We start from the raw sequence: 26,770 nt of genomic DNA, 5'->3' as shown, positions 1-26,770 counted from the left end.
ACAGGTGTCCTTTTCACAGATAACCTATTCTCAGGGATTCAGAAGTCAGTGCCCTATCAGCAAAAGAGGATTATTTTTAGGAGTTTTTGACAGAGACCGTATTAGTTCCTCTCATCCGTTTGGATGAGTATTTTCCTTCTCTTGTGCTGTTACATGCTGATGCTATTATTGCAGATTTTCTCTCCTCTCTTTTAGAGGAGGATAGTGGTTCTTCTACAAAGCAGGTGGATGAGATATCTTCACATATTCAGGAGGCATCTTCCACTATCTTGGAGCCTGTTCCTACTTCGACCCTGGCAAATTCTGCTATCACTGATGATCCTTTTGTTCCAGTGGGTGTTTCATTTCCTTTTTCTTCAGAGGAGGATTCTACTTCGGTCCCGATACTTGTAGATGATGCAGAGGAGGTACCACATTTTTCGGAGCCATCTATGGTTCCATCTCCTGAGGGCTTCTCTATCCAAATTGATCCTGGTGTTTCGTCTTCAATATCTTCTTGATCTTATTGTGGCTTCTTCCGGAGACCTTCTCGGTATTCAAATGTACCATATCTTCGCGAGCTCTATGCCTTTTATGAGGAGGGTGTTCCTTTAGACTCTTTGGAGGATTTTTTGCAGCGTTGCGGAGTTGGTCCACCCATCTGGTGCTGAAGAGGAGGTGTTGGAAATTATTTCATCCCCAGATGGACTTTCCCATGCACATTCATACTTGTATCTGGTTCCATATGAAGCCCTGCATATGCATCTAGGCACTATATATTTTTTTCATATTTTTAGGCATCATTTCAGCATTTTTATGCATTGTCAGCCAGTCCTCAGATTTTCTACTGGCCGACCAGCTCCTCTCCCACATATATAAAGGTGGCTAGGCTTAGCCTCATTCTTAGATCTTGTTTTAGCTTCTGCAATGATAGGCAACACCTATGGGACCTCCCTCGTGCTGCTCCACGTCATGTACAACCTTTTCTGGTGATATTCAGTAGTGATCTTCTTTTCTTTTTTTATGCTTGCTGTCCATACATAGTGTCTCAGTTTTTGCAGCAGTTCTTTGTGGGTATCATTGCATAGTACCCATTCTTTCAGTGCTTGGATTAGGTGGTTTGTTGCAAGCTATTTTATGTTGTATTTCTATTGCGAATATAAAGTCTTTTTGAGGCCACCTTTCTTTCCCTTGTGTTGGATCTAGAAACTAAGGAGTGAGGATCTTGGAACCGAATTACTATCAATACAATTAGGATCGGAATGGGCCGATCCCGTACCCCTTCTTGCAATGATGTATTTAGCAAGGAGTTCTTGATATACAAGCTTTGAGGGCACTTAGTGCCGGATTTTCAAATACAGTTGCATGATGAAATCAATATTAGAAACAGATTTGCCAAAGAAGATTGTCACAAGGGATCTTCCCTTGGGCCAAGAATCCCTTGGTGCTCCCTTCTTGATCCTTGCTCCAAGCCCACTTGGGTCCATGGCTTCACTTCATGAGACTCTTGTCATGAATTCACGTGTGACGTCATGTGGGCCAAGGATAACCGGGCTGTTCCAAAATGGCGAGCAAGAGTGCCATGTAGTCCTTCAAAGCTTCAAAGAGTCTTCTTGCCGTATTGTCCTTGCAAAGATCTTCTTCAATAGGGCAGGGCCACCAGTGGTTTTTTTTTCCGGAAAGAAGATCCTTCTATTATCTCGTACAAGGGGTGAGCGAGCGAATAACCACATGCGGTCTGGATTGTCAAGTGGGCTCACCACCCCCCAGGTTGCCAGAACCTTGGGAAGGCTTCCCGATGCTTCCGTATACAGTCAGAACCACCCTAAAGCTTCCCCCGTTGGTCGTGGAGGGTTTGAATGATATCGAGCGCCAGATGCTCCTAATGGACTCTGTAGGTGGGGTGTGGTTGCCTTCGATGGCTTTGCTGCATCGAGCTCTCCAGATGTGCCATGCGGCAATGTTGCTACTACAAATCTCCCATCTTTGACTCGGACCAGGAGTCCAGTGACCAGTAGATGGGGCTGGGAATGGCACTATCGAAATGCGAAGGTGAGAGACCTGAAGGGCTAGCCCCTTACCTCCCACTCATAAGCCATGACCACCTCGGCCTCAGTGGCCCAAGCGATAGTGCCCTATGTAAGTAATAGTATGGGAAGAGGCCCTGTCCCTAGTGAAGATGTGGAGAATCCGTTGCCAAACCTGCTGGGGCTTCGCACAATCCAAAAGACAATGTTGTTGAGAATCTTGGGGATGGCTACATCTTGGACACACTGCTTGTCTATCTCCAATGGTGCCAACTGCCAAATTCCTATGTGCTAGCAGCCACAGAAAGGGAGTGACCTTTCGAGGTTGAAAACTGTCTCAAAGCCTCTTTCAGAAATCTGAGAGTGTGCACGGTGAGGCCCTGAGATTGCCACTGTCTTGTTGCTACTGCTAGAGTGCCCTTGATCTTTGGGCATCGGATCCTACGGCCAAGCCGTGCCGTGTATGCAAAAAATGGGATACCCGGAGTCTCCTTGTGTGTAGGATCACACCAAGTCCACTCCCCCGGGTCTCACTGGAGGCATGTGATGGGCCGGCTCTCCCAAATCCATAAATGCTAGAGTCTCTTCCCGGCCACCTTGGTCGGAGGTGGGTCAATGTGCCACTCGTGCATGGCATGGAATCCGATCACCCTCACCCTTTGTAATATGCATCCCCTGAAGTCCTCCAAGGGGGATTATGATCGCAGTAACTTGCCATGAGGTCCAATCAAAAAGACAGCAAGGTGGTGCTCTCATTGGCGCCATGAACTGCCAGGAAAATAGCATGCCTGGTGAACACTTCCAGCCATTGCGGGGAAATAGGGTTAGGGATCGGGGCCAGCCACTCCGGAGTAATGACAAAGTCGATGTTGAGGCTGAGTCTGTCGCTGCCTTGGATCCCAAACAGGTCCCTCTCTTGAACCACTGGGGGAGCTGTCTGAATGTAAGCCAATCTCTTAAAAGACCTAGTAGGGCCCGTGCTCAAAGCTCCCCAGGATACATGAGAGCGAGCCCCTATCATGTGACCAATGGGTAAATGGATTAGGGGGTTCCAAATCAAAGGTTGTCGAGGACGCTCCTCGGTGGCAACCGAAATAGATTGTTGGAGGGCCGGCCTGAGGCGATCCCAAGCTCGTAATAGACTAGTTGCAAATCTGTCCTCAAAAGGTGGGCTTAAGTCATGGGCCCGCATCTCCATGAAGATCCATCTAGTGCTCTGTGGCCAGGGCCACCTCAAACTCGTTGTACGGGTAGATATCCTGGCCGGGAGAAATTTCTTCCATGGCTCGTCGCCTAGAAGAAGTCCTCTAACAATCAACTTGCCCAGAAGGGCATGGCTTTGAATGGCGGGGTCGATGATGCCCAGTCCCTCTCTGTGGCACGGCTGTATGATCACTCTCTAGGCCACCTTGGCTCGAGTAGGCCTCCTGTTGCTCCCAGCCCACAGAAAGCTGCGGATCAAGCCCTGAACCTGACCAATGGAGGCTCGTGAGAAGGCCCATCAGGAAGTAATATACCACACGGTGGCAAGAAGAACCTGGCTCACCACCGCCACATGGCCGGCTAAGGAAAGCCTCGCTGAACTCCAATATAGAAGAAGAAGAGGGTTAACTGCTACTCTGAGAAGATATCAATGCTCACTTGGCATCCAAGATAACGGACTGGAGTGTCCCTCGGGATCCACTGGAAAGCCTCAATTGGATGCCAAGTGGGGGCGAGCGGAGAGCCAACCCAAAGTCCACATGACTTGTGCTAGTTGATCTGCACTCCTGATGCGCAACAGAAGATCTCTATCGCCTCTGCAAATCTCTGAAGATTTTGTAACTATTTGGCCCTCATAGCTCTATTTCACATAATAAAATCCATGCCCGGACATTAGACAGGTGGAAGAAGACATGGAGATAGGGTCCATAAGGTTTGATTAAGAAAAAGCATCATTCTTGGTCAAAAAGCAAGAGAAAGCAAAAAGTCAAACAGGGTTGACCACGAGCCAAGGGCACCAATTGGAAAGAGGAGACTAAGCCGGACCAAAAAGCTAAAAGCTGCTTTTTCAAAAAGCAGCTCTAGGGCCAAAAAGCAAGGCCCTGAAGTTGTAAAAGCACAAATCCAGAACTTTGTCTATTATTAATAATATTTAATAAAAAGACAAAAACAAAGCAAAAGCATTACTTTTTGGCAAAAAGCAAGGCTTCCCCAAGTATAGAGAAGCATGAGCTTCTCTTGAGCATCAAGTTGAAGAAGAACCTATTCATCTCGTTGCCATCTTCGTTCAAGCATGGAGATTATCTTCTTCATCATCATCTATGAACCAAATCATGGAGTTTTTCATCGCTATCCGTTGATTTCAGAGCGCCTCCAACAACTGCAATGCCACGTCACCATCTTTTCGTGCGACTGTACGGATCCATACAACTGTATAGACTGTATGGACGGAAATTTTCAGAAACCCTATAAATTCCAAAAACCTGAAAACTGCTCAAAAAATCCTAAAAATTGCTTTTTGGAGGTTTTGATCGCCCAAAAACCATTAAAACAAGTTTTATATCAGTTTTCTTGCCAAAAAGAGCTTCTCTAGGGTTTTCATCATCAATAAGGCTATAGGAATTGTGGAGATTATTCATGGGATGAACGAGTGGATTTAGAGCTTGGACATGGAACTTCAGCATAGAGCTTGGACATGGAAGCTTGAACTTGAACATAGACATGAAGAACTTGGACATGAACAGGGAACACATAGCTTAGACATGGAGCTTGGATTTTGGACTGGGATTTTGACTTGGATTTGGATTCATTGGACTTGGGATCCATTGGATTTGGATATTGGATCTGGTACTAGCCTGGTGAGAGATACTTGTGGGTCATCCCCGTGGTGTGCTCGACATCAGAGATCTTGTGCGTCATTGACATCGACTTGGATATCCTACATCGACATATTTGTTTGTTTTGTATTCATTGATTGTATTGATCCTGGCCAGCATGCTCGTGGATTGTTCCTGAATAAATTCTTAAAAGGGGCGAGGCCTGTTCTCCGCTAAATGTGGTGTACTGTGCAAGATCCCCATTCCCTTTTCTCTCTTCCCTCTCTCTCTTTATATTTTATCTCTTGGACATGTGGTTGAGTTTGTCACTGCACGCCCCGCTGGGCTTACAGATTCCCCACGTCTCTTGATAAGTATGTTGCTATGTCATCTGTGAACTCTGCGACTCCTCTTGTGCATGGATGGGGAGACACAATCCTTGATGCCTAGTCTCCTAAGCTGAGAGAAAACTGCTCATGGCCTCGGCAACAAATAGAAAGAGATATGGTGCAAGAGGGCAGTCATGTTAGCTCATTCAAGTATCACCCTGTTTTTGTTATACTTCAGCGATCGCACCTTCATCCCGTCATATCCCGGTGCCTTGTGTGCACACTCTCGGAACTCTCTTTTTCTCGTATTTTCCCAAGAGCTCACATCAAGGCGGGGTTTCCAGTTCCTAATTCTCTCTGTAGCTTTGGGAAATTTTGCACCACTGTGAGGATGTCGCAAAGAGCTGCTTCCAGTGAATTTTCCGGGTTTGGTGCCTTCATGACAATTGAAGATCGGCTTGATGGTCCCAACTCCTGATTATGGAGTTTCATGTTGAAGAATCTGTTAGTTGCCAAGGGGCTATGGGAGATTGTTACAGGGCAAGAGCCTCATCCTATAGCACCAACTCCTGACACGCCCTCGGAATCAAGAGCGACTCAAACTGTGGCACAAGTTGTGTCAGGCATTACTGCACCGCCTCTCGGACTCACTGAAGATCAAAGACGGTGGGATGCCCATGATGCTCAAGCAATGGCCATGATTGCTCAAGCAATGGCCATGATTGCTCTTTCAGTCAAGCGCTTAATTGTACCTCATATCCGATCTTGCAGCTCTGCAAGGGTTGCCTAGGTGGTCTTCGAGACCACGTCCCAGTCCCATAGTGAAGGACGAGTCATGTACTTGATGCAGGAGCTGGACGACTTGACCATGAATGAAGGTGATTCCATTGCATATCATCTTACCAAAGTAACAGACCTAAAAGAAAAGTTGCTGAATATTTGATAACAAAAAATTGGTCACCATCGTTCTTAACTTCTTACCTGATCCTATCAGAGTTTCCATACGTCTGTAAATCTCTCTATGAGATGAGGAGGCAATCCTATATCCTTCGAGGAGCTGGTTGGAATACTTCTCCAAGAGGAGCAGACAAGGAATAACAGATCTAGGGGCGATGCAAATAGAGGAGACCAAGCCTACTTCTCCAGGGACAAAGGTAAAGTGGACTCGTCACAGGGTGACACCAAGAAGAAGAAACGAAAGTGTCACTACTGCCACAAGCCAGGGCACTACATCAAAGAGTGTCGGAAGAGGCTTGCAAAGTTGAAAACTGATGAAGACTTTGCAAACTCCACTTCCCTTGCCTCCGACGACCAGAAGCAACAATCCATCCTGGCCTCGCAACCAGCGGTGGATACCATCTCTCTGCCTATGGGGGGTAGGCAATCTCAAAGAAATCCCTAGTAATCCTATCTCCTGCCTGCATCCAAAAGGAAGCTTTGGCACAATATCTGTACTCCACCCTCCGCTCCTCAATGAATTTGAGCTTTGCACGGGCGGCAGCCAAGTGATCCTCAATCCATGGGCCATGTGGGGAGTTCTCCTGAAGTCGCTGATGAGAAGCAAGGCCTCGGCGAATGCTCCTCTCTTGCTCACAGAATCCAGCCAATCTGCTCTGTGTTGCCTCCTGCAGTAAATTGCTAATCTCACCTAGGCCTATATCCAAGGTGCATGCGAGAGAAAATCCAGCCCCTCCCATATCTGCTCTATCCTACTGCATATCTCGAGGTCCTGGATGAGGTTGTCAGGGATCCGAGTGCTCAAGTGTCTATCCTGCCTTCCAGGGATCCTTGAGAGACAAAGTAAGTGGAGCGTGATCGGAGAAATTAGTGCGTGCCAAAATACTGATCATGCTCCCACGACCGCAAGCCCACTCATCCACATAGAATCTATCAAGTCTGGAAAGATTGGGGCCGGTGCTCCTCCTATCAGACCTTGAGAAGCACAGACTCCCGGGGCTGCATCCAAGCTCTGGGAGATGCCAAGGGTCTTGTCCCCTAAGAGCTAGGATCACTCCTCCCAAGCAAAGTACTCTGAGCTAGAGACCGTAGCCATGCCTCCTCTGAGTCTATCCTTTGTTGACTTTATCATGTTAAAGTCCCCACTCATACACTAAAAGTTGACATGTGGGCCACAAATTGGGTCTTTCAGAAGATAAAGCAAAATTGGATCACTGGCAATCGCCTACCTGGCATTTACATGTGTGACTAAGGATAGTACATAGATTGGGTCTTTCAAAAGATGAAAGAAAAATTGGATTACTGGCAATTGCCTACCTGGCCTTTACATGTGTGACTAAGGATAGTACAATCCATCTTGATGCTTATGTGCAGTTTTTATTGCCTCTATTGGTATGGACAAAGAAATATATCACTGCTTTCATGTCTCAAACCATGAAGTACTATGTAAAATCAGACATCAGAAGAAAGCTATCTTCGGCTCTCGAGATATGTATGGATTTGTTTGTCAGAGATTCATGGAGGATTGAATATTTATTATCATGTTTTGGCAAGAAAAGCAACTATGTTGTCCACCTTCTTTGCCCATGAGCAGCCTTGGACCGTCTTGATTGCACCTATGCTTACTACACTCACAATAGATTCTTTTGGCAGATGGCAATGTATGCATTGGGATTTGCTTTGTGGTAAGTTGCAAGGGAAGATACCGGATTGTCCTTTCACTGTTAGAGTGATTGTTGATTGGAAAAAATTCCTCCAGTATTTGCATTGGTCTGGAAGATCTTCAGAGGTAGGTAACGTACTGAGATTGGGGAGCATTCACTAGAGCAGAGTTTTTCTGGAACCTCTGGTAGTTCAGGTGACCTGGAAAGTATATTTTCTTTCCGCTAAAAAGATACGTCTAACCCAGGATGTGGTCTCTCTAGATGGCAGAATTCGTACATTCCTGCAGGCACAAAGAAAATGGAATTTGGGCATGCATTACGTTGTTTGGTAGAAAATTAGAGCTTTATTGCAACAATTTGAAGTGATTCCACCTCTCTTACAAGAGAACAGATTGTCAGATTGGATGTTGCAGAGAAATGAGCTTGGTTTTTCCATAGTACCCATGTTGCAGCTCATTGCTGCTGCATGTACAGATTGATAATTCCTGAGCGGTGGATTACTGCTCATTCATAGGCTTTGCAATATGGTTAAGAAAACCAAATGGTGGAAACAAAATCTCCAACAGGTGTGGACTAATAAGTTGCCATTAAAGCAGAGAGTTTTTCTTTGGCGATGCTTGGTTGGAGTGCTACTTGTTGGTGAAACTCTAGCCAAACGAAGGATAAATTGTGCTTCTTGTGTTAGATGCTCAAATCGCAATGAGACTATCTAGCTATATCTTTATGCTGTATTAGCGGACATGCAAATTTCACATTGTGAAGTTTTCGCCCAAGTTGCAGCCAGTTGAAATTGTGTTAATTCTTTCTATCTTTAGTGGTGCATATGCCCTATCAACTACCTTTTTGTTGTAATAATTCTTTCTATTTGTTATGATCCTTGGTGCTAGGCTTCATTATGGCTGAGTCTGCCTTGTATCTCCGGAGCCCTGACAGAAACACAGTACACAAACCTTTGTATAAATGTATGTTGAGTGTGCGTGTGGGGTGTGTGTGTGTGTGTGGGAGCATATATTGATACCAAGTTCTACACCCACTATTGGGCACTGATGACGGTAGTGGGGATGTAGTAGTATCTAGTCCATACTATGCATGATGGAGTTGATGGTTTATTGTCTTGTGGATGACTACCATGAGGTTATAAATTGCACTTTCTTATAATGTGAATTTGGGCATGTTTCTCGATTCATCTAGGTATATCTTTATGTTGTATTAGCGGACATGCAAATTTCACATTGTGAAGTTTTCGTCCAAGTTGTAGCTAGTTGATATTGTGTTAATTCTTTCTATCTTTAGTGGTGCATATGCCCTATCGACTACCTTTTTGTTGTAATAATTCTTTCTATTTGTTATGATCCTTGGTGCTAGGCTTCATTATGGCTGAGTCGCCCTGTATCTCCGGAGCTCTGACAGAAACTCAGTACACAGACCTTTGTATGAATGTATGTTGTGTGTGTGCATGGGGTGTGTGTGTGTGTGGGAGCATATATTGATACCAAGTTCTACACCCACTATTGGGCACTGATGACGTTAGTGGGGATGTCGTAGTATCTAGTCCATTCTATGCATGATGGAGTTGATGGTTTATTGTCTTGTGGATGACTACCATGAGGTTATAAATTGCACTTTCTTATAAGGTGAATTTGGGCATGTTCTTGGATTCATCTAGGTATTTATATGTCTCATTTACTTTGGTCTTATTTGGATACCAAAGATTTCTTGCTTAGATTATCTGTACCTTTGGCTGGCAAATTTCTCCAAGCATTCTGGATCTTTGGAAGATATCACAAAGACTGGCTGATTATGCAAGTTTCCTTGCTTTTTGGGCACTTTGGACTAGCCGCAATCATCTGATTTTCACTCTACACAGATTGATAAGTACTCGTACTTCTGCGAGTCTTTGCGCCAATCTTTATATGATTGCCATAGACTACATGAGCTGGACCAGCTGCAGTTAGACTTGTTTGCTCAATGTTTCTGATCTTCAAGAAGTTTGCCTTGCTTTGGAGGGCTTCTTTTTTTGTAAAGTGAAGTAATAGAATAAAGCTTCTACAAAAAAAAAGTGTGTGTGTGTGTGTGTGTGTGTGTGCGCGAGAGAGAGAGAGAGAGAGAGAGAGAGAGAGAGAGGGAGAGAGATTTAGTTAGTTAGCTAGTTAATCAGTGAACTAATTGTTTTGCAGGAGAAGCAATTGCGAGTAAATATGGGCATTACAAAACTACGTCAAAAGGTTAAAGAGCAGCAGGAGCTTGTTGGACAAAAGGTACATCCGACACTCTTTGTGGCGCAGTTTTCTCTTTATGCTGCAGTAATTTTTACCTTTTTCTTTGACACTCTTTGTGGCATGGCTTTCTATTTAATGCTACGGTAATTTGATGTAGTAAATTTTCCACTATTAAACACCATAACTTCTGAGTGCTTTTTTTTTTTTTGGTTTTCTTTTCAAACATGGGTTTTTCTAGCACGATCCTGGTTAGTAGACAGCTTGTGGTACATAGCTAGATAGACTTGAAAGGATAGGTATGAGAATAGATGGCACTATTTTCAAAATGTTGTTGAAAGCAGATTATCATGAAAATGTAGGTCTTACCATGATGATGTCTTGAATTTTTAGCAGAAACTAATTTTTTGAGTAAACAAATTACTGGTTTATGGTCCAAGCTTAAATTGGATGTGTGATTAGGAATAGAGTATAGTGACAGATTCGTGCTCCAACTAAATGTCTCGAAGCTCAGCCTTTCAATCACGGATTATATTATGCTTTACTTTGTCAGATAGGGAAGGTTTTTGGGCTTGATCATTAACTATCTCTTGGTCTGTTGCGAATGTCTTCCAGAGTTTAACCTTGTACTTCTTAGGCTACTTAGATTCAGATTTGTTGGTATGAGCTTGCCTTGGCTTGCTATGGTTTAATTCACTTTAGTTTGGGTGGAAGGTTTCCAAGATACTTTTAGATTTTAAGCATCACCTTTTATCTATTGATGGGGCGACAGGGGGTCCTAAGGCTAGGCTAGTGGGTGAGGTAGTTTATGTGAAGAGGATTGCATTCATTAAGCCGAAGAAAAAGACATTGGCCACATGGCAGCCACTAAGCAAGGAGGGACTCAGTCTAGCGTGAGATTAGAGCCCAATTGGGAATTACCAACAGTGGGCTTCATGATAAAAGAAATCGTACAAGGACAATTCATGGTTGGGAGGTGAATAGAGAAGAGAGCCCTCTGCAAAGCAGTGAATTGTGATTTGTGCGTCAAAGAAAAACACACAATCAATTAACTAACTAGGATTTGGGGCTACATACATATGATGTATCAAAGAGCACGTGTATTTTAAAGCCTTAAATAAGGTTTTATTTTATTGCAAGTGTCCACGTCAATTTTAGGCACCAGCAACTAATTTTGCAGTCAGTTTTTAAAGTGGCAACATATTAGGTCACTCAGCCTTAAATTCGTGTCATCCTTAATTGTTCACAGCCTCGATGCATGAATGTTGCATGCGGAAGCCTTGCTGTACTTGATCCAGCCCTAAGCCTACTGATTGGGGAATTGATGATGCTTAACGCAATGAATAGATCTAGAGAGAGAAGAGAGAGATGAACTGTATTTTCATTATATTGATATGGTACAAAAAGATGTCTTTGACTGTGGCCTTTGGTCTTCCAAAATGGACTGAAGTTTGACCAAAAGACTGCCTATTGACTGTTGCATGAGCGGAAGCCTTGCTGTACTGATCCACAGCCCTAAGCATGATTAAGAACATTGATGCTAATTAACACAAGATTAAGACAGAGGAGAGAGATGGTACAAAAAGGTAACTTGATGCTTGTACATGATGTAGGGCTATGGTCAGCCCCATAGGGGTGACCTAGGCTCCTTTTGCAGTCGGCCAGTAGATAGCCTGTCGGCCTGTTTGTCTTGGACAAATAAACATGAATATTTTTCTTTAATACCGCGCTTGCTGACTGCACACGTGCTGAGACCTGTTGAGACCTTAGCTGACTGCTGTATGGATCCTTGCTACGTGCTGGCAGGCCCCATACCTTCCGAATGGTGCGGCTGATGATATAGATGCTGTAGACCATGCTGATTCTGATTCTGATGATGATGCTGTAGACCATGCTGATGGATTAGCGATGCAATTAGCCATGTCTACTTGTGTGCATGTGACATCCCCTCCTGCTAAACTTGATGATGGGTTGGAACTTGTCATCCTTCCTCTTTGGACTATTGACTTTGTACTTTGATTGCTCGACTTTTGATATTGTGACCGAAAACCTTGTCACTCCTCTGATTCCACTCCTAGTCTGTTTGAGAACCATGCATCTGTTCCACTTTGTCCCTATGTGTACAATCCCTTTCCCTTAACACAACTATCATCTCCTGCTGCTGAGAATGATCATGCATGATTCTCCACCTTTGGAACTGAACTGAGAGCCATCGGTATGCTCCTTTCAGCACACAACTCCTAGGGAACGACTTCCTTTGACTTTGCTTGCTGCAGACCACCTCATAAATGGAATCTTGGCTGCATTCTTCTATGGATTTGTGCACCTTTCTCTTCTTTGCCATTAAAGGCATCATATGCATTCATTTGCATTACCATGTCATGCACAACCAATTGAATGGTGGCAACCATATCTCATGCATCTTGTATTGGCTCGGTACTCTCAATCGAAGTTCTAGCACTGGACACCAACAACATACTCCCCGAGGTAGATGTTGATGATTTGAACGTTATTTATCGTCTTTTGTAAGCCAATAATACAAAAAAAGTTGAATTAACCTCTTGAATCTTACAATGGCCAACCCAATAAGCACGTTTTAGAACAATGGTCGTACAAACTTCGATTGTACTTCGACACCGTGAACCTAAAAAGGTACTTATCTTCATCATTACCCAAAGACATTGCCTTCTTATGGTAGCAATGGTGAGTGCATGATGGAAACTTGGTGAAAAGTTTGAGCATGTGATTTGTAAGTGCCAACATGGATTGATTACCAAGCATGGTTTCGTTTATGGCACTTGACTCAAACTAGATCATTGGCCTCTTACATCTCCTAGCTCACAAGTTTGATGGTGGAGATTTCTACGTTGTCCCTAGAAGATGGGCTACATGCCTTTATCGAGAGAGTGAACCCCATGTTGCTTGTAGGGGTCTTGAATTACTACCCGATCGACTTGTTTGCTGGAATTCGGTATGCCGAGTGCATATTTGATATTTGTTTCAGTACACAATGTTCTTCATCACAAGATCGTGTGAACTCCTTCAATTCTGGCACTTGTGATCGATTTGCTCATGATGGTTTTCAATCTTCTTCAAACAATGGCTCTTAGAGTTGTCCCAACTCCCAACAGCACTTCTAGAAACCTCACCAATAGGATGGGTCGACCTTTGACTAACATGTGTATCATCAGTTGTATTACCCCTCAGGGGGCGGGCGAGGGGGCTGCGGAAGAGTCCCTCTGAGGTGGGGCGGGAGGAGCCTCCATCAGAGTCTACGTTTTTCAGAAAGTAGGCGATTTCGAGCACTGCGGGTAAGTCATCGATTCTCTGTAGAACTCTGTTTTAAGAACTGCAGGAAGACAGATTGGGTGTGCAGACACTGTGGGTGCTACAAAGAGGTCAACAGTTGCCATTGGGTGTATGTATGCATATTGAAGTCACTGGTTGTGACATTTGAGAGTACTACAGTACCGCTGCAGAAACTACAGCAGTTTGTGCAGGACAAACGAGAAACTACAGCAGTTTGTGCAGGACAAACCAGAGTGCTGTTTCTGGTAAAATATATACGCCTTAACATATGCAGATAGTGAACCAGTTTCCCTCAAAGCCATTATTGTGTTAAAAAAACACACAAAAAAATTAAATGGCTGAAACTGGGCTACTACTTGGTTTTTTTTAAAAGAGTGTGAGTAGATTTGTTGGTTGTTTGTCGTGCGTGTTGTTCTTCATGTGTCCTTGAGATTGCTTCTTCCCATGTGATTGTGGTGCCCTCAAGGTAGAAAATCGCATGTTGCTTCTTCCTGTAAACACTCCTGGGTAGGGTCAGGTTCACCAATGTAACTAACATAGTAGCAATGAAACACATTTCATACCTTAGCAAACAAGTTTCAAATGTAGCAAGGTGTTTGAAATGCATTTCATTGCAAATTGTTTTTATGGTAAAAAAATGTATCTATCAGTATGGAGCATATTGCCACTTTTGTCTACATATTTTGCATGTGTTTGAACTTTGAACTTTGCCCTTTGCCTTGGCGCTTCTTTTTATCAATGTTCTTGTCACTGTTTGAAAGCAGGCAATGCACGATTCATGTGATAGAATGTACGTTTTTTACACTGAACCATAGTTGTTAAGTTTATTATGTATACATGTCAATGTTCTTGTCACTGTTTGAAAGCAGGCAATTCATGATTAATGTGATAGAATGTATGTTTTTTACACTGATCCATAGTTGTCAAGTTATACATGTCTCCCCCTCCCTCCTCGCATGAGATATCTGGGATTTTCATGAAACGTTTTTAAGCCATTTAAACGCGTTTGAGGAAGGTGTTTCTTCGAGCTACTGTGAGTAATAAATTGCTTCTACCAATCACAAGTAATCTGTATATAACCCTATTTACAACAATTAAATGATAACAACAGGTCTACTTTGACGGGCGAAAATCCTACAATATGTAGAGGGCTTCTTCCTTGTTTTCTTCATGCACGACACTCTCCTTGAAGTCCCAGTTCGTACTCTCAAAATTTGTGGCTTCTTTAATATGCTAGGCCACATACACCCTTGCCAGTGCTTGCCATGTGGCCAATTACCTCTCAAGGTGTAAACCCCTTTCGTGCCTTCCACCTTGGTTCTTTCAATTTATGCCTTAGGGCATCCGGTAAGGCCTTTCCGTGTCACATTGGCCACCTCAAGCATTGGCTAAGCTCTCTCGATTCCCTAAATATGCACCCATCCCCAAGGGAATTCTATCAAACATGATATGTAACATCATGCGACCCATGTCAATAGGTTGTAAAGTCAGTGCCTTCGAAGTTTTAGCAACTTAGCATGCAAATGATGCCTTTAGAGCATGCAAACATTGTTTTGACAGCATGCAAACGAGTTTATTATTTTGCATCGAGGTGCCAATGAATGCTTGGTTGTGCATCCACGTACAGGATTGGGTTCACATCTGCTTTCTTTGTTTTGTTAATTTTGGCTTTTGATGTCATGCATCTTCTTATGTAATTGCTGTTGAAATTTTTGTGCTAGCTGGTGATGTCTAAATGTCATGGTTGAGAGAATATAGCAGGTTGCCGTTATATTAAGACACTGCCTTTGCAAATGAAGTGATTTATTGTGATAGCTGTGTTACTGAAGTGAGCTTTGATTTTACAGCTCAATACTGTTGCAAAGACTGCTGGTATGCATCATAGTGAGTGGGTGGAGAATGCAGATCGCTGGGTGAGCGGTTTCCTTGAAAAATTTGAAGAGAAATGTCATTTGATGGTACTGCTTTTACACCTTTCTGTACACCTATGTTTGGTTTTGTTTTGAAATTAAAGATATATAAATGTACTGGTTATATAATTAAAACCTGATGCAACTTTTTCTGGTAGGATGCTACATACCTCACTAGATATTCTTTTGATCATAACCTAACAACTGTTGTGTATCCGGATGGTTGAATTTATGTGCTCTACACTTGATTATGGATGTTGTGGCCCATAATATACAATGGGATTATTTCATGCTACATAAATACATACATACCTATACACACTTTTTTAAGTGAAACCACTGCTTCATTAATAAAAGTAATGTACATTTATTGTTGTCCCAAACTGGGACAGCTATGACTCAGATCAGAAACAGGGACAACACCTCGAGCTGCGGAAAAGAGAGCTCTCCAAGATCAAAAGAATCTCTGAGAGACTAGTAAAGTGATCTATATATATGTAAGTGTGTGTGTGTGTGTGTGTATATATATATATATATATATACACACACACACACACACTTTTTTTTTTTGTAAAACTAGTTGAAATTGCATTATATCATAAATGTACAAAAGGGTTTGACATCAGGAGGATGTCCAAACCCTAGAACTTAAAAACAGCAGTAAAAAAGTTCTATGCAAGATCAGGGCAGTGCTCAAGAAAAGAGCCTATGCCCTATCCATCAGAAACAGTAAAAGAAAAGCTGAACACAAGAAACATCCAAATCTCCCTCATGCACGGCATCATATAAGGACTGCCGCAACGAGGCTCGGAAGAACTCATAAGGGTGCTGAAGGGGTGAATTCAGATATGTATGATTTCGCTGTAGCCAAAGGGTCCATAAGGCCCAGTATCTGATCCAATGGAAGAAAAGAGAATACTGTGACAAAGAAGCTGATAAGGTGCCAAACATCCAGAAAGACTTGTAGAACCTGTGTGCAGGAAATCTGAGAGATAAAAAATAGGAGATCTTGTCCAGAAGGTTTCTGGAATATGAACAAGACTACAATAAATGCGGAACACTCTCAGTAATATGATGACATCTTGGACAAATAGGAGAGGCAATCCTTCTTTGAGCCAATTTCACTCCCACTGGAAAAATACCGACAATGCATCTCCAGAGAAAGAGTCTCTGTTTCAATGGCATTTTCAACTTCCATATCAATGTCAGTTTTGCTTTCCACCAAGCTAAAGACTTATCTAGATGCCAAAGAGAATTAGCATGTTGAGCAATCCATGGAGGAGGTAATATCAATCGATAAGCCTGTATAGAAGTCAATAGATGCAAAGATTGAGAGGATAATCTTGAACCTGAAGACTGAAGATGCCAATCTTGAAGCCTGTCTCTTACATCCAATGTTGGAATTGGAATGAAAGGATGTAAGAGATCTGCAATAGCTTTCCATATAGATCTATGATGCATCCCAAGATTGTATTGTTGGCATGCTGCCGGAAAAGAAAGAATTTGCCCCGTAGTATCCACTACGTCGTCAATGAACCGGATGCCCAATTTCATAAGATTGTAAGCTCTGATTGGTTGTTGTACAGCAAGGGGAGAGTAAAAAACAGCACTCCAATGTATGCTTTCCATTCGAAGCGAGGAAGCTATAGAAGCAGGATGGGGAGACCATTTGATGCGAGAGAGCACTTTCTTCCAATCCTGAATCAAGGAAGTAGAAAATGAACAACCAGGGATTTTACCTTGAAATTTGCCAAGCACTACTTCCGATGGATCAACCAACCAGCGACCATAAGCATTTGTGCGCATCCGACCACACAGAATTGCCAACATGATAGACCAAGGCTGCTCTTGTTGAAAAAAGGTTTTGAGCATAGTGATCTTTCTTGCGAGCACATGAAATTTGATGTTTATAATATTCAAACCACCATGCATTTTTGGCGAGCAAAGCAGGTCCATTTTGAGCAACCTTAAAGCTTTTTTATGAAGCTTAGTTTTCCAAAAAATCTCCATGGCTTGAGACATAAAAGAAGAAAGATCTTGAGATGACCAATGTAAGAGAGGAAGGTAGAATTGGACATAAGCCAAAACAATGGACTGAACAATTCGAAGCCGTACAGGTAATGGCCAAGTGGAGATCTTCCAATATTCTAATTTGTCCTTAATTTTGTTTAGCACCCAAGATATTTGTTGCTTATTTCTGATTTTCCAGCCAATGGGATAGCCCAAGTGTCTTACTATGTTTTCCGGATAAATAATAGCATGCCAGTCACAATGCTTGAGAGGTAAGAGTTTCGATTTCTAAAAATTAATTTTTAAACCAGCTGCCAACCCAAAATCTGAAAGAGTATCCATCAATAGACGAAGCTCCAAAGGACTGTTCTTTGGCATGAAGAATGAATCATCTGCATAAGCCTGTGCAATGAAAGGCCGTGAACCAGAAATCTGAAGCCCCTCTAACTGTCTAGTATCAACCAGATGATCCATGTAAAGAAGCAAAGGATGCGAAGCAATAGCATAGAACAGAGCACTGAGAGGGCATCCCTGTCGAACTGATCGTTCCAGAGTCCAAGACTCAGACAAATGTTTCCCTATAAAGCATTGAGCAGTGGAATCTGAGTAAAGCCAATATATGACATTAACTAGCTTTGGCCCAAAACCAAGTTTAGACATGATTTGAGAAACATAATCCCACTGCACCGTATCAAATGCCTTTGCCACATCCACCTGCATGACCAAGACATCTTGAGCAGAGTATTTTGCATATTCCATTGCAATGAGAGTATTGGAGATATTATCATGTATTATGAGATCAGACTCTCTATCTCTCTCTCTCTCTATGACATTAAGTATTTTGAACTAAGCAAGAAAAATTAATAATGCCACTGGTCCCTTCAAGGGTGAAGGAGAGCAGTTAGGAGAAGTAGTGGAAAAGTGGATTGAGGCAATTGAAGAATACTTTGATGTAACTGGCTATAATGAGAGAAGCAAGATGGCACTCGCTAGATTAAAGATTGTAGAAACGGCCAGGGTCACATGGAGGAACCATTGCGAGACAAACCGTCTCTCGACAAAAATACCTAGACCCGGTAAGAATTCTGTAAAAGCATTATGATGATAAGTGAATCCCAAAACCGAAGGGTGAGTTGCTGTCCATAAATCTGCAGTATGAAGAGAAGAAATCATATGTTCCCATCGCTGGATTTCAGAGGGAATCATATGGGATTTATGTGTGGTATTGTCCTTCCAGTGAGGGGAATTATTAAAATCACCACAAAGTAGAGCATTTGAAGACCAAGGATATTGGTTAATGGAGTCCCACATTCGAGCTCTGGAAGCTGAAATTTGAGAGGCATACAAGGAGCTTATTTCAAAAATCTCTCCATTGATCATGCATTGGATAATCATCCATCGACCACAAGGATCATTAAATGCTACACAGGGCTGCAGATCATGTCTGGCTAAAATGCACAGCCCAGAGAATTGTCCAGATCCTGCATAAAATATAACATAGCCTGAAAAGAACCCATGCTGGCCAGCAAAAGAATGCTGATTATGCTCTTGCAGACACACAACATCAGGATGAGTATTGTTTATATAATGCCATAGGAGCCTCCATTTATGCTGATTGCAGAGGCCCTGTATATTATAAGAAAAACATTTAAGAGAAGTACGCATGAAAATATGTACAAGAGATGAGTAGTCCTCAAAGAGAAAGGGAGGCATCAAGCCTCTGCCATTGCCACAGGGTCTTGCTGACCCTCAAAATCCAATTCCCTGACTAAATCATCTTCTTCACAAAGTGGAATACCCTTCTTAACTGCATTGACCCATGCTTTTGAGATGGGGCTGTCCGAAGAGGTAGAAGGTTGACCAGGAGATGGAGCAGAAGCATCCCAATTGCGAGATTGGAGAGGTCTTTGTTTGAGAGGCACCGTCTTCTTTGCATTCTGCCAACCCTCGTGAGGAGATGAATTATTTTCCACTAGCTTGCTTTTTCCTTTATCCTTGTTTTGGGCTAAATTGGCTTGGTTCCCTATAGGAACTGAAGGCTTTGCTCCTTTAGCTTCAATCTTTTCCACATAAGTCTTTTGACCTCCTTTATTAGATGGCGGAGGAATGGCAGCTGGAGGAGGCGGATGAAGGATTGAGGGACACTCCGAAGCTAGATGCCCGAACTTGTGACAAGAGAAACAAGCTCCAGCAAAAATGCCCCATTTCAAAGTGAAATATTTCTTTCCCAAATTAACACCCTCAATCTCAACTGCAATAGAAGAGGGGGTTGGTCTATCAGTATCCCATAAGATGCAAAAACGATTTTTGTTACCTGTGGGACGAGGGGGACAGATCACTTGTCCCAATGTCATCGCTAAGCCTGGAAGCTCTGTTCTCATGTAATCTGGGAAATCAACGACTTCAACCCATACAGGGCAGTGATGTTTGATGAGATTCTGATAATCCTTATTAGGAGACCAGGGCATGATGTGCACTATTTGACGACCAAAAAATAAAGGGGACATTTCCAGCATCTTTTGTTTTGTCAATGCATCCAAGAGATGAACTTCATAAAATCCTCTGGAGGCAAAATAGACTCCTTCTACATAACATCCACCTAGGAGAGAATTCACCCATTGTCCCACATCATTAGCCGAGGGTATTTTACCTGGAAAAAAGATGATGACTGAAGTTTGAGAGAGCTTCTTCAGAGGATGCACAAGAGAAGGCAACTTCATCTTGTAAGTGAGTTCCGGAGCAGGTAGTATCCATTCTCTTCTACTTTGTTGAAAATCCTCATTCAACATGTCAAACACATAGGAAGCATCTTCAGATGAAGGAGCTATGGGGGGCAGAGATTCCCTTGATTGTCTTTTAGGTTCAGGAGAAAGAGCTCTCTTGACATATTACTTGCTTGATTCTGCCATCGAGACTATTCGATTCAGCAGGAAGACACAGATCAGGAAAAAAAGGGGGGACAGCACTATTGGAATGCAATCTTACAAGGAGGGGAAAAACAGAGACCTGAAGTGACTTATACAGAAGGGAAAAAACAGACCTGAAGCGAGGCACAAACACACACGCACACGCACACACACACACACACACACTCCTACACACGCAGACAGGTCGCAGAAGAGAGGAAGATAGGGCAGATAGACGATGAAAATACACTGTTTCTATGCGCTCAGAAGGGACCCTCAGATTGTGGCGAAGAGGGCTGCAGGCCCGACACAGACCAGGAAGCAGGTGCGCCTTACCAGACGTGCTCACACACAAGGGGCGAGCAGACCAGGATGCGAGCAGGTCGAAGGAGCCAGCCGAGCCAGGCGAGCAGGTCGCGACGTTCGAGCACCTCCAACACACACACACACACACACACACACACACACACACACACTTACATATACATGTATGTATGTAGTTGTTGGAAATCAATGCTCCACCCTCGTCACTGCCATTGTGTGGGTGATGGGTTGCTCTATTTTGTAAGGTCCCCTGTAGGAGGAGCTGCCGTTGTGTTGAGCACCCGGGAATTTACCAGTCCCCAGTTTAGACACTGGATGTTGGCCATGTGTGGCCGGATTGTTAGGAGATAGCTTATGTAGACTTGGCACCATGCCAAGAAGGATGCATGCAAGTGCGGGTCAATGACCATGCCATCCTACTTGACACCATTCCAAGTAGGATGCATGCAAGTACGGGTCAATGGACCGCACTCTAGGATAGAAGGATATCTTCCTAGGACACCTTGTCCTCAGATTGCGGGATTGGTTCGTATACCCATGTATTCATGTACTCATGTATCCATGTAGTCATGCACCCATATACCCACTTGGGGTAGGGTAGATCAGGGTATGGCCAACCATGATTTGTTGGTCGATTAATAGGGGAGTGGTACATTGCCGCCACTAGGAGACTACATAGAGTCCTGTGGTGGCTCCTATCTTGCTTGTCTTATCTTGTAGATGTTGAGATCTATCTTCATTGCAATAGTGTACCCTTGTATGTGCGTGACATCCTCTGTCTAGAGTCTACCTAGATTGCCATCAAAGCTCCTTGCCGAGAGCGCATGGGTGGGTAGACGCCACCAGTTTGTAACTTTGGTTTCCAACAATAATTCAGTGTTATTCTCCATCTCTCTTGCTTCAAGTACTGTCTTAAAAATGTGTGAGAGAGAGAGAGAGAGAGAGAGAGAGAGAGAGAGAGAAATGAAATGATATATTAACGTCTCTAAGAGGCCATAATGGCCTATGAGACCAAAACTGAGAGTACATCTGAAGTTGGTGTCTCATCAAAGAGAACAACTAAATGAGACTAAAAAGTACAATAAACTGATTGTCTTACTGTTATAAGAACAGAATTGTAAGACTCTGAGATGATACTGAGTAGAAAATACTGGAAATGCATAAGCTTGGCACGTGGTACGGTATCGATCAGAATTTCGCAATGAATTTGGTGCAAAAATTAATTGAGAGAGAGAGAGAGAGAGAGAGAGAGAGAGAGAGATTCATGACATAGAAAAAAAGAAAGAAAGACAGAAAGAAAGATATATTAAGCATCTACTAAAGACCCAATGGGCCTATGAGACCAAAGTGATACAATGATGTCCATGGCATATCTCATCATGGAATGGAAAATAAAACAGAAAGAAAACATAAACATAGCTATCGCACTGGGGTGATACAAAACTGTCCATGGAAACTCACCATGGAATACTAAGAACATAAAAACATGGGAGCAATATTAAAAACGTAAAAAACATTTTATACATTCAGTACTTACACTTTTGAAAAAACAACCAAACACAAAAGGTTTTGGAGTTTCAAATGTTATGAAACGTTCCCAAGTACAAAACGTCCTCAATAATAAAAAACGCGTTCTAAATGCAATCTCTTTGAAGGCGGGGGCATCTGGGGCTCTAGGAGGAGGCTGTCGGATCTCCGAATACTCCGTGGGTGAGTAGCCAGGACCTCCTGGGATCAATCACGGGGACAGGTCCGCTGAGTGTGTCCCATATGCTGTGTGGCTAGTCAGTGCCTGGGTAGGCACTGGCTCCATCTGCTGTTGGGAGCTGAAGAAATTTGTGGTGGAGGCCTGAGTGAAGCCTTGCTGTATGGTGGCATCAGTGTCTCTGGATGTCAAAAGAGAGAGAAAGAGTGAATCATCAAAATAACATTTCGAAGTAAAAGCTAGTGTCTTGGTAGGTGGAAGTGGCTGAGAGAGGAAATTGGGTTGGTGGGTTTGGGGGGATTGAATACAACCTATGAAAGGACCCAATTATGAAAATAACATTTTGGAAGTAAAAGCTAGATTCTTGGAATATTGAAGTGGCTGTTTTTTGTTAAATTCTTGGAGGATTGAAGTGGCCGATTTTTCTTTTAGGTCATAAATGAAGGAAATATTACTGTTGGCACGTGAGACTAAAGTAATACGTTGTAATTTAAACAGCATGTTGTGTAGTGCTAAGGGTATAAATTCAAAACTTAAAAGTGGATGATCATAGTGATGGTAATCAGAAGATTCACCTTTTGTATGAATTAGCTCCTGGAAGCTGTTCTCAGAGTTTTATCATTAATATCATACTTTTAGATGAATCTGATCGTTTATGCTGCTGTGTATATCACATCCTTGAAGATGTAAGTTCTGAATTGAGGCTTATTTGTCATGTAGGAAAGTGCAATCAAATTGAGAATCCAGAAGGGTTTTATCAGAAGGCAACAGCAAAAGAGGCGACCTACAAAGTTACTGTCTGGTGCAGCAGCAGGGAAATGACAGAAGTGATTGTGGCAGCTTAAATGCTACGCAGTCTTGTTATCTGGTAGTCTTGCTCCAAAAGGCTTTGTTGGTTATTTGCCTACCGTGGATCTGGGCTTTTCTAGAATTGATAGTTAATTCTTTCCTTATGATCTTCCTCCTGTATTTAAAAAGTATTCCCTGCACGTTTTAGCCATGATAATTCTTGTGGCTTCGGGCAATGTGCATATATATATTTACAAATCAAGATTTTGTCCTTATTGCTGAAAATCTGTTGATTTTGGCCTCTTGACACTGGAGTGAGAAGTCTCTATCGCAAGCGGCAGTTTCATAGATTTTGAGTTGTATTTTGAGGTAGGGGAGAGCGAGTTTGTCAATGAACAGGATTGACCTGCATGTATGTGCGGTTGGGGTGGATCTAAGGCAAAGTGTGTGTGTGTGTGCGCGCGCGCGCGTGAATTTTTTTGAAGGGTTAGACAATGTGGTGGATTTCTAGATATGGTAAGCTTGTGCAAGATGTAGTGATCATAATGGACTGTTGTTTGTTCAATTTTCTCGTAATTGTTATCGTAGTTGTCCATGCTCTCTCTCTCTCTCTCTCTCTCTCTCCTCCCCTCCCCTCCCCTCCCCACCCTCTTCTCTCTTAGTTCAAGCTATCGAGTCTTCTCTTTTGTGTTTGTTGTGTAACATGGAAACTCATATGCTATAAACTATTATAATAATGTTGGTAACAAGTCATCCATTTATTATGCATAAGAAGCACGTGCGAGGTTAAAGTCAGTCTCTTAATTGTGCACAAGCAGCAGGCTGCAGCGTCTGTATGAAAACATGTTGTCTGCATTAAAAGACTACTAGATATGAAGGTAATTTTGTGAAGTCGATGGTAAGGTAATAGTGTCGTGCACAATGGTTGGAGGAAGTGCCAACCATATCAACAAAATTCTTTGAGTATTGACTCATTAAGAGGTACAGCGCCAATATCAATGGACAGTAAAAATATCTTGTTATGTTTACTAGAATATGATATATTTGAACTTATCTATCTGCATCTATATGTTTCATGTTAGATGCACATTACAAACCTCAGTTAATTGGTTGATTACATGTGAGGAATGACTGAATTTTAAAAAACATCTATCCTTGCTTACAATATGTCATGTAGGGTAAGCCATGTCCAAGTATATTACCTGCCATTCATCTTCACACACCGCCTTGTTGCAATGCTAGGAACACCACACAATTAAAATAAAAAGGGCAAAAATTGTTTATGAAATTTGATCCCTCTACACATTTCAAGGGAACACACACTAGGAGGGTCTTCCTTCTGGCTTGGTTATCAATTCCATATCTTGATAATGGCTCTTCCTTCTGGCTTGGTTACCCTCTTGCTCGGGCACAGTCACCCTCCTCCTCCTCTTTGATCGTGTTGACACTAGCTTTCGGTGTATTCTTTTTCTGCTCCGGGCACTCAAATGCCACATGGCCTTGTTGCATTTGAAAAACCGGATTCGACACTTGGACTTCTCTTTGTTTGTCTTCGGAAGATTGTCGGTCTTCTTGTTTTTCGATTCGTTGCCTTCTTTGTTTTTGAACCGACCAAAATTGCGGTGCCATCTATGAGTCCTGACAAAAGGTTTAGATGAAGAAATATGCTTTTGAGATTTAAAGGGACGAGACTCTTTGGTAAACACGATTCTCCTTCGGAATATTATTATTCTTCTCACAGTTAATGGCTAAAGAGATTGTTGAACTGAGAGAATGCGGATGGAACATGTTTCCTTCGGCCCTAATGTGAGGTTTTAGACCCGCTATCAACTTCCTCTTCTCGTTCTCATTCACTTTCTCAATGGCTTTGAGTTGTAGGAGAACTTGCCAAAACTTGTCTACATATATTTGAATGTTTTCTTTCTCCAACTCACGTAAGCCATCCCACTGCTGTCTACTCTTGGCCTTGTATTGTGGTGGCAAAAGGTTTTTCTTAATTGCCTTCTGGAATTCTTTCTAAGTACGACGCTTATGATGGCATGTCTTGGTAGCATTCCACCACAACGTAGCTCCTTTAATAAGATGATTAGTAGCACATTGGACTTTTTTTTTTCAGAGAAGTCTTCCTCGAAAAAGTAATCTAACTAACTGAGCCAAGAGAGAACTAGCTTGGCGTCCTTCTTTCCATCATAATTTTGGAAGGAAAAGCCTTCCGACTTATCTTCTTTTCCTTTCTAGACTCCCGGGCTCTAAGGGTAGGTTTCACCGTACGTCGGATCTCATCACCCGAATTAGACTCCGCTCCTCTACTCTTTCTCAACTTTCTCTCCAACTTCTCCCTCTTTTCCCTCTCCTCTAAAATCTGAGCTTGAAGAGCTAGCAACTACTACTCCACCGTTGGGGGTTGCGGATTCATATTAATAGAAGTAATGAAGTCAAGAGATAGAGAGATTGATTAATTAATGATAGAAATAATTTAGTAAAAATGATAATACTTCGTTGAACCCAAAATTTGCAGTCGAGTCGAGTTGAGATTCAAGCGCATCGATGATACTCGTATTCTCTTGGACAATACCGTCGAGAGATATCGGAAACCACACACACTTGCTCGCTCGCGGAGAATTTGTTCAAGCCTTTGATTTCTTTGAAATTGTAAAATAAATTTTCGGGAGCTTTGATAATTAAATTTTTTTCCCTCAAGGCGTTGCAGAGAGCCTTGGCAAGAAAATTTTAATTTCAGCAAATCTGAAATTTACTACAGGCCATCAGAAATTAGCCCGGGGCTCCGTGTGTATGTGAGGCCTTCTCTAGGCTTGCAAAGGCTTCAAAAGGTTAATAAATTTAAAAGCTTTTGAAGAGTTTAAAATTCAAAGGCTTGAGATTTGAAAGGTGAAAAGACTTCATAAGGTTAAGCCTTAAACTTGTTTAAGATTTATAAGCCTAATCTCTTCACATATAATCGATGCAACGCAGCCCATATGTGAGTATTCAGCCCTCCATTGTTGATTATAGATTCATCTGATACTCAAGCTCTTCCAAAATTGAGAAGAGGAAGTGAGGTTTTGTTCTATGTTGCTTCAATCTGTATGGTTGGATCGGGAAGAGATGCTCTGCTGTAGAAAACTACTTTCTCTCACGTAGGCGTGGGTTTGTAGGCTTGTAAATGGTTTGGAGACCTTCATGATGAGCTTTTGAAACCATGCAAGCTTTTAACCATTGGATTTTGCCTTTATCTTGGGATTTTTGTCTTTGCCCTTTATGGAAGCCTCTTGCCCAATTTCTCCATCAATTTTTGAGCTTTTTGCGTTCTCTTTGAGTGTGGTTGGCTCTGATACCACTGTGAGAATCTTTGCCACACAAGAGAATCAAAGTACCACAAGTGCTTGCATAAATCAAGAATTAGTAATCAACTCCATACACAAATAAAAGATTCAAACGTATTAAGCATGGATATGAAAATAAACATGAGATTAAACCATAGACTTGAAAATAGAACTTAGATGACATCACCATCAACAAAGCGTTGGGTTAAATCTCCCTCATGTGTGCTGGCTCCTTCCACGACATGAGTATTTTAATCATGTATTACCAAAATAGCCCTTGAGCCAACGTGAAGCTTTGCAAAAAATAGGGCTCTTTACTTTTTACAAAAATGACCAATCCTTCTAGAGAATGCTCACACACATCTAGTGTGTACCAAAAATAATAGTGAAGCTTTAGTTCACACACAATACACCCGTGCACATCGGTGTACATAAATATTCGAGTACAAATAAATGGCATGCGGCCAACCAAAAATAATGAAGTATAACTCATAAATGTTGAGGCGATGTAAACGCCCACGCAC

The 26,770-nt window shown here is 42.5% G+C and overlaps 1 protein-coding gene across 2 annotated transcripts in view; it reads left to right on the top strand.

The window, feature by feature from the left end:
* The window catches only part of LOC147631342 (choline-phosphate cytidylyltransferase 2-like), a 35,122-nt gene extending 11,924 nt beyond the window's left edge, over window positions 1–23,198 (top strand). For both annotated transcript variants that reach the window (XM_086809743.1, XM_086809744.1), the window contains 3 exons: window positions 9,932–10,012; window positions 15,127–15,237; window positions 22,855–23,198. In XM_086809743.1, coding sequence (XP_086665869.1) covers window positions 9,932–10,012; window positions 15,127–15,237; window positions 22,855–22,956 — 294 coding nt within the window. In that variant the 3' untranslated portion in view covers window positions 22,957–23,198. The remainder of the gene's footprint in view (window positions 1–9,931; window positions 10,013–15,126; window positions 15,238–22,854) is intronic.
* Window positions 23,199–26,770: the final 3,572 nt, after the last annotated feature.

The sequence above is a fragment of the Cibotium barometz genome, chromosome 15 (assembly GCF_041138505.1).
Source record: "Cibotium barometz isolate CiBa-2024 chromosome 15, ASM4113850v1, whole genome shotgun sequence".
In the NCBI taxonomy this organism is placed as follows: domain Eukaryota; kingdom Viridiplantae; phylum Streptophyta; class Polypodiopsida; order Cyatheales; family Cibotiaceae; genus Cibotium; species Cibotium barometz.
Note: the sequence above shows the minus strand (reverse complement) of the source record. Positions and strands in the feature narration are given on the sequence as shown.